The 12,357-nt window shown below is 52.4% G+C and overlaps 1 protein-coding gene across 20 annotated transcripts in view; it reads left to right on the top strand.

Annotated features, from left to right (window-relative positions):
• ATP2B2 (ATPase plasma membrane Ca2+ transporting 2) overlaps positions 1–12,357 on the top strand; it is a 358,301-nt gene that overhangs the window by 287,123 nt on the left and 58,821 nt on the right. For all 20 annotated transcript variants that reach the window (XM_037000334.2, XM_073231033.1, XM_073231038.1 and 17 more), the window contains one exon: positions 10,995–11,120. In XM_037000334.2, coding sequence (XP_036856229.1) covers positions 10,995–11,120 — 126 coding nt within the window. The remainder of the gene's footprint in view (positions 1–10,994; positions 11,121–12,357) is intronic.

The following is a 12,357-nucleotide window of genomic DNA, read 5'->3' as shown; positions in this document are numbered from 1 at the left end:
AAGGAACAAGTAAGCGAGTATGTAAGATGATTTCAAATAGTGATAAATCAAATGAAGACATTGTACAATTGTAATGAGATAGAGACCCTGAAGAAGGGGACAGGAATCTTTGTTAGTCAGGGAAGGCCTGTCTGAGAAGTTTGCATTTGAGCTGAAACCAGAACAGTGAGAAGAAAGCACATTCCAGGTGGAGGGACAGTAAGTGCAAAGGCCCTGGTATCTGACTAAGAAATCCTGGAAAGCCTCAGTTATCCTCTTGGAACTTAGAGCCACATGAGAACTTGGTAAATGGTCATAGCCCTGTGGCCCTGGTTCCAACTTCTAGGCTGAAGTGGTTGAGAGATGGGCAGTCATCCTTGGGGGAAGGAGCCTGCCATTTAGGTGGGCCATTTAGGTCAGTCAAAGTCAAGAGGAAGCACTGGACCTACATGGGTAGATGATCACGGTTCCAGACAGTTTGGGAAAGGGAAGGGAGGGGTAGTTGCCTGGCAGGAGGCTGGGGAGAAAAACTGTTCAGAGTCCCTGACCACAAGCCAGCCCAGGAGGTGAGCACAGGTGTAGAGACACTCTGGAAAGACAGGGAAGGGCAGATGTGGATGGGAAGTCAGCTGGGCAGCCCAGGCTGAACCAACTTTGGTCTTGACCTATATATCTGTCTGGAAGCCCAGGTAAACAGGCAGACCCTGGGCCCCTAGATGTCAGGAGGCAGGAGCAAAGGTCTCCCAAGATGTCCTTGTGGGCGAGATGGAGATGCCAAAGGCCAGATTTTGGTTGGTTTGTACTGATGTTCGGATTGCTGATAGGCTGGTGGAAGGTCACTAGTGGCCTTCCCTGGAGCTCTCTCCTACTGCAACATGGAAAGTGTGCCCTTTAAGTTCACAGAAACCATGAGCACAGGGAAGGTGACAAAAAGAAAACAAGAGTCGGGATCACCAGAGCGCAGGGCAAATCAGACCAAAGAAAATGACACCTGACCATGGGCTGCAGTGGTGACATTCAGAAACAGTTGTGTGGGGCTGGGAGTGGGAAGTAGCTTAGCCCAGGCTCATGGGGAAGAGAGAGAAAGGGCGTAATTGGCCCCATAGAAAGTAGCCTAACTGGAAGGAGAAGAATTCTGTAATAGAACCATTCTAGGACAAAAGAGGCTCACTGAAAGGTAGTGAGTTCCCCTTCACTGATTGTATGTGAGCAGGATCTGAACAGGCTGTCTGTTGGGGTGTTGTAGAGTGGGCCCAAGCACTGAATGGGCACAGCATTTCATGACCTCCTAGCTGTGAGAGTCACAGATTCACCTCACCTATCCTCACCCTGTACCTCTGCTACAGATCCACCTTCTTGTTCCCTCCTTCATGCCAACTAGAAGGCCCTCTCCCTTCCTTGTTGCACATTTAACTCCTCCCCATCTGCTCATGCCCCACCTCCTTCACGAAGCCTTCACTGACCACCACTGTCCTCGGGCACTCAACCCCATACCACCTGGGACTCACATTTCAGCCCACACTGTGCTTGGCTCATGTGGGCACAGCCTCATAATGTTGATTGAGTTTTGCCCCATGCAAACATTCCAAATAAAATAAAGAGCATCGTCCTGCCACCCAAACAGATCTGATGGGTCTCACTTATACGCACCCTTTCCATCCTTGGCCACATGCAGATGGACAGACACCACCACGATGCACATCTGCATGGACCCTCTCACCCAGACAGGTCTGAACAGCTGGGAACCCAGAGCCTGAGGCTACCAAGGAGGTCATGCCCAGCTCCATCACTGGGCCCTGCACACTGCAGGGGCTCAGGCACTCTCTGCCAGAGTGAGGAGAGAGGCTGCCTTTGGCATGCTGTAGAAGGAGCAGAGTTGGGCCAGGCTGAGCCAGACCCAGGATTTAGAATGAGTGTGCTGTGTGGTCTTGGATGGATGGTGGTGCTTCTCTTTGCCAACATAGTGATGTCCTGGTATATGAGGTAGGTGAAGCCCTCCCTAGCACAGTGCTGGCAGAGGAATGTCCACACAGGTCAGTTCCCTTCCCTGTTCCTTGGGTGGAGTCTGGGCTTGGAGTGAAATAAGCTAGGTTCAAATCCCAACTGCCCTTCATTGGCTGGGAGACCCTGGACAAGCTTCTTACCCTTTTTGAGCCTCCATTTCCTCACTTGTAAACCAGGAGCATGGCCCCAGCTCATGAGGTTGTGTCAGAATGTCCATTTCTCTACCTTCCTTCACACTGAATGTCTCCCCGTTCCCCATTCCCCACTCCCTGGGGTGCCCCATTCCTCTCCACCATCCAGCTCCTCCCCATCTTCAGCCTGTATGAGCCCACCTCCTCCAGGGGGGTTTCCTTGATTGCTGTCTTCCCTACTGCTCTGAACTCTGGATAACTGCCATTTGGATGCTCATTTTTACACATAACCAGACTCCTTGAATCCTTTTCTCTGTCAGCAGGCTTTGCTGGGCCTGCCAGTTGGGTGACCATCAGGGAGGCAACACAGAGGCATCAGGCTGGGGGAGGCTGCAGGGTCCTCATTGTTCAGAAACCCCCTTCTGGCATCTAACACATTGGTTCAGCCTAGAGGAAGGTAAAGAACACTCTGGTTCTGGGTTAGTTGGCCCTGCCATGCCTGGCCTGTGACCCTGGGCAGGTCACTTCACCTCTGAGCCTCCACATCTGTGTCTATGCATTGGGGAAGCTGTAGGGGGGTCCTTCCCCACCGCCTACCCCACAGGGCTGTTGTGGTGACCACATGCATGGATGATGTGACTGTCCTTTGTAAATGGCATTGGTGTGAGATGCTGTGCTGTGTGGTGTGGAATAAGACCAGAGTTTGGAGGCAGAACATCCAGGGGCCAGCTCTCCACCAGCCTCCACCGGACCTCAGTCTCCCCATCTCACAAATGGGGGCAGATGGGCCTTCAGACAGACTCCCATGTCCCCAGTGCTCAGGCACGAAGAAAATCCCAAATGCTTGGAGCTCGTCCACCTGGGAGTCAGGCAGACACAGGCCCGTGTGAAGTATCTTCAAACCGGACAGTGGAAATGTCCAGGAATCACAGGTCCCCAACTCCATGGGGCCAGGCGGGGAGAGCATGGGCACCAAAGCAGGAGCACGGTGTTCCCCTCGGCTGCCTGCAGAAGCGCCTCCACCCCCAGGAAGGCCGCAGTGGTCCCTTTGCTGGGGAGCTGGAAACCCAGATTTGCATGTACCATCTCCTGATGTTTATGAGTTTGGTGAAAAATTCCAATTTTTTAAAGCCTATGTTGAGTTAAGCAATGTAAGAGTGGGCCCTGGAGTACAAATCTGACCTGGGCCTAAGTTTTTTTTTTAGTTCTATATTTTAAGATAATTTCAAACTTTCCAAAAGGTTGCAAAAATAGTACAAGGAATTCCTGTGTGCCCTTCCCTCCGATTCAGCTGTTGTCACCATTTTACACATTTGCTCTCTCAGGAGTCTTCTCTCTCGCTGGCCATGCAGACATGATGGCCCTGGGTCCCTTCACGCTTCAGGCGTGTCTCCTCAGAAAAGGACATTCTCACGTGTAACCACAGCCTCCAGTGCAAGAAAGTCAACATTGATGCAATGCTCTTACCTAATTTGCCATACGTGTTTGCGTCTGCCAGCTGTCCCACAACATCCTCCAGGCTGAGGCCCAGTGCAGGACCCTGTGCGGCAGCCAGATGTCCTGCCTCTTTGGCCTCCTTCAACACAGAGCAGCTCCTCGGCTTCCGTTTGCTTTTCATGGGAGGCCAGTGGTTCTGAACCCTCTGGGTCATGAGTGAGAGTCCCATGGAAGCAATGACTCCTCTTAGGAGAAATAAATGCCCAGACTTGTGACTTTACAGCCTTTCAGGAAACCCACAGATCCCTAGAGAACCCTGTATTATCTCGATTTGCAGCTGGAGAAACTGAGGTCCAGAGCAGAAGTGTAAAGCCCCACAGAGGGCAGGGTCAGAGCAAGATGACAGCCTTCTGGCCTCCCAGCCCCATGCTCTTCCTGCAGCCCCCATGCACCAGCTCACCTCCAAGGATGCTGTGACTTTATTACCCAGCAGCATGGCCTATTTGAAGCATCTTCCAGTAAATTCCCTTGGAAAAGAAATGACTAGGCACCATTGATGTGGCATGGAAAGAACAGGGACCAAAGGGCCAGTGTGGGGACTGTCCTCAAAAGCATCAGGGCCTGGCTCCAGAGGGCCCATTGGTTCGATCCCCTACAGAACCCCCATCCTCCTCCGTCATCCTGGAGCCAGAGTGGTAATAGCTCGAGGCTGCACAGGACCTCAGCAAACCTTCTTGGGCCTGGGGCCTACCCTGCCCGCTCCGCAGAAGGCCAGGCACGGAAAGCCAGACCTGCCACCAGTGCTGCCGCCTCCAGGGAACCTATGACGACACCGTGACTGCAGGAAGGCCCCGTCTGCCGCTCGGCCCGCGCTCTCTCCATTACACTACCCTGCCTCTTCTCCATGAGAGGCAGCGGGGTGTAGTGGATAGAGCACGGGTTCAAGTCCCGGCTCCTCTGCTCACAGCTGGGTGACCCTGGGCCTCTGAACCAGAGAGGCCGCCACTGGGTGGAGGGGCTTGGGGTTTGCAGTTGCTCCAAAACCTACCTCACAGGGCTGTTGTGAGGGGGACAGGCTCGTGGGCACTGAAATGCTTTGCCAACTGTCTAGTCCTCTGCAAGCATGTTATTACTGTTATTAACTGCGTTGATAACAATAATGATGAAAGGTCTGCATCCGTCTGGGAATCACACTGCCTGTGCTTGGTGCTTGTGCCTGGAAACGGCCTCCTTCCCTCCTTCATATGTCTACCCACAGAAAGAGACTTTTTAGAAGGTATGACCTTGCCCCTCTCCCTGTCTAGACAGAGGCCTGAAAAGTCAAACCTAGAAGAGCCAGGAACCCTGGGTTCAAGCACCTGCCTGTACCTGATGTGCTGTGTGATCTTAGTCATTTGCCCTTTCTGGGCTCAGAAGCCTCAGAAAAGCCTTTATGTAAAACTAGCCGCCACCACCCCACCCTAGTTCTGCCACCAGGAGGTCAGTGCACTCAACTTGCTACTGCATGAGGCTTTGGCCCTGAGACTCCAACATCTGGACCAGGCTGGGTTGGGCCACTTCCTGCTGTTCTGAGGCAGAGCCTGCGGTAGGGAAGGTTCTGGCCCAGCTTCAGCTGCCAAGAAAGGCCTCAGAACTCCCCTCCAAGGGGAGGGGATGAAGAGTCAGGTGGGACAGAACAGAAAGTTTTAAGCAGAAGCTCCCCTGGGCCTGAGCTTCTTTTCTCTCATGGGTGGACCAAAGCTGGACACAGACACAGCACCCCCCCCATCCCACCCCTGCCTCTCTCTGCTGCCATCTCACTTCTGGGGGCTGCCCCAAACAGCTCAGCCTCTGACTTTGCTCGCAAGCCTTCCTGGAGTCATGCATGGGGCTATATCCCAGCTCTGCCCGGACAGGCTGAATGAGAGATGACCTGTCTGGGCTGCATCCCTGCCTGTGAAGTGGGTGTGGTGACAATGTCCACGCAGAGTAGTTGTGACAGCCGAGTGGAAAATGCAGCTTGGAGAGTACTTGGCACATGGTGTACCCTCCATAAATATCAGTTCTCTTCCTCCTCCCCCCAAAAATGCCTTCAGGGAATCCCTGTTGAATACCAAGCAAAGACCCAACTCTACTCAGGCCGCTCCGTGATCCAGCTTCTCTCCCATTCCTCCCTTTATGAGCCCGAGCTTCAGCTCAGCTGACCCATTGCCATCACACCGTCCCTCCTCCCCATCTTTGTCTGGGCTTTGCACCCCACCAGTCTGCTGGGCCTATGGATCTCCATAGTCTTGTGTTGTCTGTCTGTGACCTGCCTGCTCCCCTCAACCCCAGCTAGACTGTGAGCTCCTAGTGGGCAGGGACCACAGGGGACGCCCCACCTCAGGCCCCAGAGTCTGACACAGTTGGCAGTCCACTGTGTCTATCAGATGAACAAGTGTGGCCCAGACACAGAGCTCCACATTCAGTCAGTCTGCCCACACAGCCTCTACTGGCCCCATCCAGACCAAGATCCCAGCTCCCCAAGATGCAGACTTTGAATGAGGCTGCCCTACCCAACCCAGGAGCGGCTTTGTTTCCCTGGGACCCAGGGTGCCCAGGCTTCGTCACTGAGAGCTGGTGACCTAAGCCAGGCCTCCCCATTTTACAAAGAACAGAAATGAGGCCCGGAGAGGAAAGGGCTAGCCTTAGGTCACACAGCCAATGAGAAGCAGACGCCAGACTGGTTCCCAGGTCCCCTCATCTCAGCCCAGGGACCTCTAAACACGGCCATGGCCACCTGCCATGCTTGTGAATTCTGAGGGGCTCTATGAGAGCCCAGAGGAGGTGGTGGCTACAGGACAGGGTCAAGGAGCCATGGGCAGTGAAGCCCTGGTGCGAGGCCTTGCCAGGTCCCCACACCAAAACAGTTCTCACCTCTGCTTCTACCCAAAATCCCTGCAGTTTTCCTTTGGGAGATTTAATCAGCCAACCTTTGACTTGGATGTCTGTGGCTCCCCCAAGAGAGCCACAGCCCCTGGGGTTGAACACTGCTCTCTGCAGGGGATCCGGCAGCTGGGGGGTGACCTGGTCTGTTCAGTTCTTCCTCTGGCAGGAGGGGCAGCCAGGCTCCAAAGTCCTGGTAGTGGCGAGGGATGGCCCAGAGAAATGTAGGGGGGACGGTAAGGCTAGAATGAATTCGACTCTTTGTAAAAGCATAAAGGCAGCTTATCGGGGGTGTGGAGGTTCTCCATTATAAATGTAACACACGCCTCCCATGGAAAATACAAAAAAAGGAAATAGTCATGACAGAGGTGCTAGTGTTCCAGCTACAAACCAGGCTCTGCTAAGAGAAGGCTCGCTTTCAGAGTCAGCCCTTGAGGGACCCACAGTCTGGTGGGGAAGCCGGGCATAGAAGCACCCTCAGATGTGACTGCAGTGGGGCGGTACAGAGGGGGGGATGAAGTCTTCCTGTGGGGGTCCGGGGCACCTTCGTCCCAAACCTAGAGGAGTAGGTTTATGAGCGAGTGGTGGGGAAGGGCATCGGGGCAGCGGTGACGGGGAGCAAGGTGGGGGCAAGGTGCTGGACACAGGGGCCTGGCCAGCTGTGCCTTCTCCCAGGGCAGAGGCCACAGGGTAGGAACCAGCAGTCAAGGGCCAGAAGAAAGCTGGGGTCTTGTCCAGGAGGCACTACTGAAGTACTTAGACTTTGGGGGGCTAATGAAGATGGATGTCTGAGCTGGGGGACGGTGGTCAGAGCCAAGGCCACAGGGCTGCTGGGGCTCAGAGAGAGGGAGGATCAGAGGGGGAGGTGTGCCTCATCTAGTGGAGTCTGGAGGGCCGCCCTGGGGCTCTTCCGTGGCTGGGCACGGGGCGTCCTGTGCCTTCACCCTGTGTTCCCCTCTCCAGTGTCCTCCTCTCTCCTCCCTGCCTCCTACAGAGCAGCAAGCCCCTGCTGTGACGGGGAGTGATTTGATTAGAAGGTGATGTGGGGTCTGATTATCTCCCGTGGAAACTGGTTGCCTGGGTATTTTTCCACCCCAACTAGGGCTGGGGAGGTGGGGAGCAGCCTCTCCACTGCCACCCAGGTGAAAGAGCTTTTTCACAAATGTGTTTGAGACAGTGTGAGGGCCTTGCTGAGGGCATGGGTGGAGAAGGGCACTGGCACGGCTCAAAGGGGACAGGCTCAAGGAACGGGATAATTCAAACCCCAGCCCTGCCCCTCACCAGCTGGAGACCTAGGGCAAGTCAAATCCACTTGCTCTCTGCAGGGGATCCTGCAGCTGGGGAGTGCAGTTTCCTCCCCCATAAACTGAGGGCCAGTGTGAGGACTGCAGAGATGACTGTGCGTGAAGGGCTTAGCACCATGCCTGGCACAGAATCCAAGTTAGCCCTGGCAGCCGCTGCTGTCTGCACCCTGTGAATGCAACAGGTTGTGTTCATCCTCCCCTTTAAAGATTGGCAGGGACCCTGCCCTCATGCCCACATGACCTCTCTGGGCCTCGGTTTCCTCATCTGTCTAATATTGCTGATTTTTAAGAGTCTGCCTCCCAGTCCCCCACAAGCTGAGCAGGTGCACAAGAAATCATTTTGTCAGTGAGCTATAATTATGAAGGTCCCATTAGTGGGCCCTGGTTCTCCCTGTTTGTGCTTCTTGGGGGCATAGGTGGGCTCCAGGCTCTGCCTGAGCTGCTCGGCCTGGAGTCAGTGTCTGAGCTTATCCTGTGGTGCCAACTATTCCCTGCCGCAGAGACAAAATAATGCTGTCCCTCCATCCTGGGAGTGAACAAGGAGCCAGCTGGAGAGCTTGCCGTCTGAGAATCTGAGTGCTGCTAACAGCTCGCTGGGTTTTATGCCCCCTCTGGAAGCCTTCAGGACTTGGATGGAGAGACTTTTCCTGCCTTGAAGGAACTCACTGGAGAGTGTCTATCTGTCCCTGTAAAGCACTTTAAGATCATGAGACCCTGGAAGCCGTGAAGCTAGACCACCATACACATGCACAGGCGTGCACACACAGACACATGCCACACACACACACACACACATGATCTCAGGATATCACTCAGATCCCAGAAGGAAAGGGAAGAAGTGGGTGGAACTTCTTGAAAAGTGAAAATAGATTCCTTGCCTAAGGAAGGCTTCAAGTCCTGATTTAGAACCTTTTGAGTCTTAGGTTAGATACATTCTAATGAGTTCATTGACCTAGACTGCAAGTCTGAAGCAAATTGGAAAACAAAGAGAAGGCAGCTAGCGATAAGTCACCCTAAAGACAGGAGAAGTGTCATTCAATCTTGAGGGGAAAGAAAGAAAAACTCTGAAAAGCAGAACTGAGTTCAAGAAGCAAGTCATTGGCAACTTAGTCTCAGGGGTCAGTGTCCCTGGACATCGGCCCTCATATCCTGCCTGGTAAACCCAGTGGGGTCCTCACCGTGCAGCCCAAGGATGGCCTGAGATGCTGCACCAGGCCAGGCCTGGGTTCCTACCGCTCTGCTGAAGGTGGCAGTAGGTGCTTCATTGTACAGAGCTTTCTACCCAGAGTGGTAACAATTAAGTCAGAAAAAATGGGTGCCTGGGGAGCCAAACCTCACTTACCTAGAGTCTATCTAGATTCTTTACTAAATAGACTGACCACTGAAGGGGCCTCCCTAGGTGTGCCCTGAGCCTTCTGCAGGTAACACCATTCGGGCTGTGGGTAGCCCTTCAGTTCCGTGGAAGCTGCTAGGACGCAGTGATGCATATCCAGCACCAGCCCATAAAGAGCTGGGAGTGCCGGGACTCCTGCTGTCAGACCTGGGCTGGTGTAACTGCTGGCTGCTTCCTGGGCTGTGTCCCAGATGCCCTCCCTGGGGTCCCCTTAACTCCCCAGTGATGCCATGGCTTCAGTAGGGTTTCCCTTTTTTCTTTTTTTTTGTTTTTTGTATCTTTTTAATCATGGTAAAATACACATAAGATTTACCATTTCGATCATTTTTAAGTGTGCAGTTCAGCAGCATTAAGTACGTTCATGTTATTGTACAACCGTCTCCCCCATCCACCTACAAAACTCTTTTCGTTTTGCAAAACTGAAACTCTGTAGTCACAGAACAATAGCCATCCCGCCGCACCCCCTTCCCGGCCCCTGGCAACCACCATCCCACTCCCTCCCTGTCTCTGGGAATTTGGCAGCCAGGAACCTCATGCAAATGGAATCATACAGGTTTTATTCTTTTGTGACTTGTTTATTTCATGGAGCACAATGTCCTCAGGCTCATCCATGGTGTAGCCTGTGTCAGAATTTCCTTCTTTTATGGCTGAATGATATTCCATTGTATGTACATAGCACATTTGTCAGGGCTTTTACCTTTACATTTTATCCTCACTCTGCCACAAATTCCCTGCGTGAATCTTGGACAAGCTGCTCTCGAGCCTGCATGGTGAAGGGGCCTGCCTAACAGGAGCGACTTGTTAAGACTCTCAGACTGACACAGGACCCCAAAGAAGAATAAAAATGGAGCCACTCTGACCAAAGGCCCCCCACAGCTTTCCCTCCTGCCCCTCAAAAGAATTCCAGGGTTTTGGAACCCAGCTTAAAAAATAGAGAATTCTACCAAAGGGGTTCTTAAGTTTTCCTGCACCTTGGAGCCCTGTGCTACCCCTACTCAGAATAAAGCTCTGATAAGCGTAACATAAAACACACTGGATCACGAAGGAAGCCAATTATGTTGAAATAATTGAATTTTTTAAACGTGTGATACAGTAACTGTATGCTCCTTTATTAGCATATCCAGTGGTCTATTAACAGCCTTAGTTGTAAAATAAGGGTGAGCATCATGATTACAATGACTGTAAAGTGATATGAAAACACCTGCAGTTCTTGTACTGCGTGTGTAATGGCGTCATGGGTACCACTAATGCTCTTGGGGTTTTTTGCCTTTGTTCATGATGGGGAGAAATGCTTAATTTCAATTACACATTTGTGAAAATAAAGATACCATTGTTTTTTTATCTAAGCTCACAGAGCCCTGACTTCTTTCCCCAAATATTTGGGAAGTGGGTGGAACCCATTTTAAGCAGACCTGTCTAGGACCTAGTTGGCATTTCTTGGCTGGTTGCAGAATTAAGCAGAATGAGGCCTGGTTCTAGATACTATCAATAAGGAAAAGAGAGGGGTCCCTGTGTGGCCTGTAACAGTGGGAGAGGAAGAAGGAGAGAAGGAGGAAGAAACTCTCCAGGAGGGAGTAGTAAATGGGAGGTCTGAGCTGTTTGGGGGCCTGAGAACTGAGGCATAGCACTGCTTCAGCTCCAGGCCCATCACAGTGTTGTCCTAAGGTGAAATCATCTTCAAAAGACTGACCATATATACATAGTTTGAACATTAACCGTGGGCAACACCCAGGACCTCATCAAGCAAAGAGCTGGTAGCTGACTGGGACCAGTTCCTTCCACTCCTTTGGGGAGGGGGGCTGGGCCCATGCAATGGTAACTTGGTTGTCCTCCCCTCCTCAGGGACCCACGTGATGGAGGGCTCTGGACGTATGGTGGTAACTGCCGTGGGTGTGAACTCTCAGACTGGCATCATCTTTACCCTGCTGGGGGCTGGCGGTGAAGAAGAAGAGAAGAAAGACAAGAAAGGTAAGCCCAACCCCCTTGCAGACCAGGAGAGGTGCTTTAAAGCCACATTTTTTAATTCAGTCACTCAATATAGTTACTCAGTGCCTTTTATGTCCATGCCCTGTGCCAGAAGTTGCCTTCTACATGCTTGAGGCCCTGCTGAGGCCAGGAGGGCTCTGTCTGTTCCATCTCCAGGGTCTTGTCCCAGTCTCTGTCTTGTTCAGTCATGTCACAAAGGCCTTTTCTTCATCCTGGGTTAGGTCATGGGTGTTTAGCACTTTGTTGGGTCTCCAGCCTCAAATGTAACCTGGTCCCATCATCACCCCTGATATCTAGTAGAAATCTCCACTCCGGCATATTCCTGCCACTCTTCACAACTCCACTGAGCAGAGCTGCAAATCCACCCAGCGCAGACTTTCCCCAGATGTGGGCAGAGGAGATTCTGGGAAAGGTGGCCAGACATGTGGCTCCAAGTCACCTGCTCAAGTCTCCTCTCCCATCCCCCAAGAGCTGCCACTTCACCTGCATTCTGGCTTCCCCTTGCCCATGGAAATGAGATTTCTTATCCCCTGGGATTCCCCTCAGTGCAGTGGGCTGACACCCCATGTCACAAGTGCATCTCCAAGCAAATCCAAAGGCCCAGACTACACTTGGTCTTGGGTACAGCCCCCTTTCACATATTTAATGTTTTGCCTTATAAGGTCCAGAGGAGGAACCCCAACATCTGTACTATCTGGAGTACAGGGGAAGGAGATGAGATAGCACTCGGCCCCTCCTTGAGTTTTAGGAACAGCCCTGCTACTTCCAGGTCTCAGAGGCCAGCCAGGCACAGAGCCTGGGTCATGATTAAAGGTTACTTGTTCCCGAGGGCACCGTTTTCTAGTAGGATCCCCCTTAGATGATGGCAACTCCACCATCAAGAGCGATGGAGCTAAGCTGTGATGTGGGAAATCTAGAGGCCAGAGAGAATAAAGGGAGAGCTGCAGTCAAAACTGAGGATGGAGTCCTGGCTAAGAGGCCCTGAGGGTGTCAGGACAGCGTCCACACAATGACATAAAAGCTGTGGCCCCAGGGTGCAGACAGATGGACAAACATGGGCAGTTGGGCAGGATGTGGCAGGCTTTTCCCTTATTTTTATATATGTGTGTGTGTGTGTGTGTGTGTGTATATATATATATATATATCTTTTTTTTTTTTTTTGCCTCACTGGGGCCTGGATGAGGGGCAGAAGCACTGAGAAGCTCCCTTGGGCCAGATC

This window comes from Manis javanica, chromosome 3 (genome assembly GCF_040802235.1).
Source record: "Manis javanica isolate MJ-LG chromosome 3, MJ_LKY, whole genome shotgun sequence".
Taxonomy (NCBI): domain Eukaryota; kingdom Metazoa; phylum Chordata; class Mammalia; order Pholidota; family Manidae; genus Manis; species Manis javanica.
This window is presented reverse-complemented; position numbering and strand designations above follow the sequence as displayed.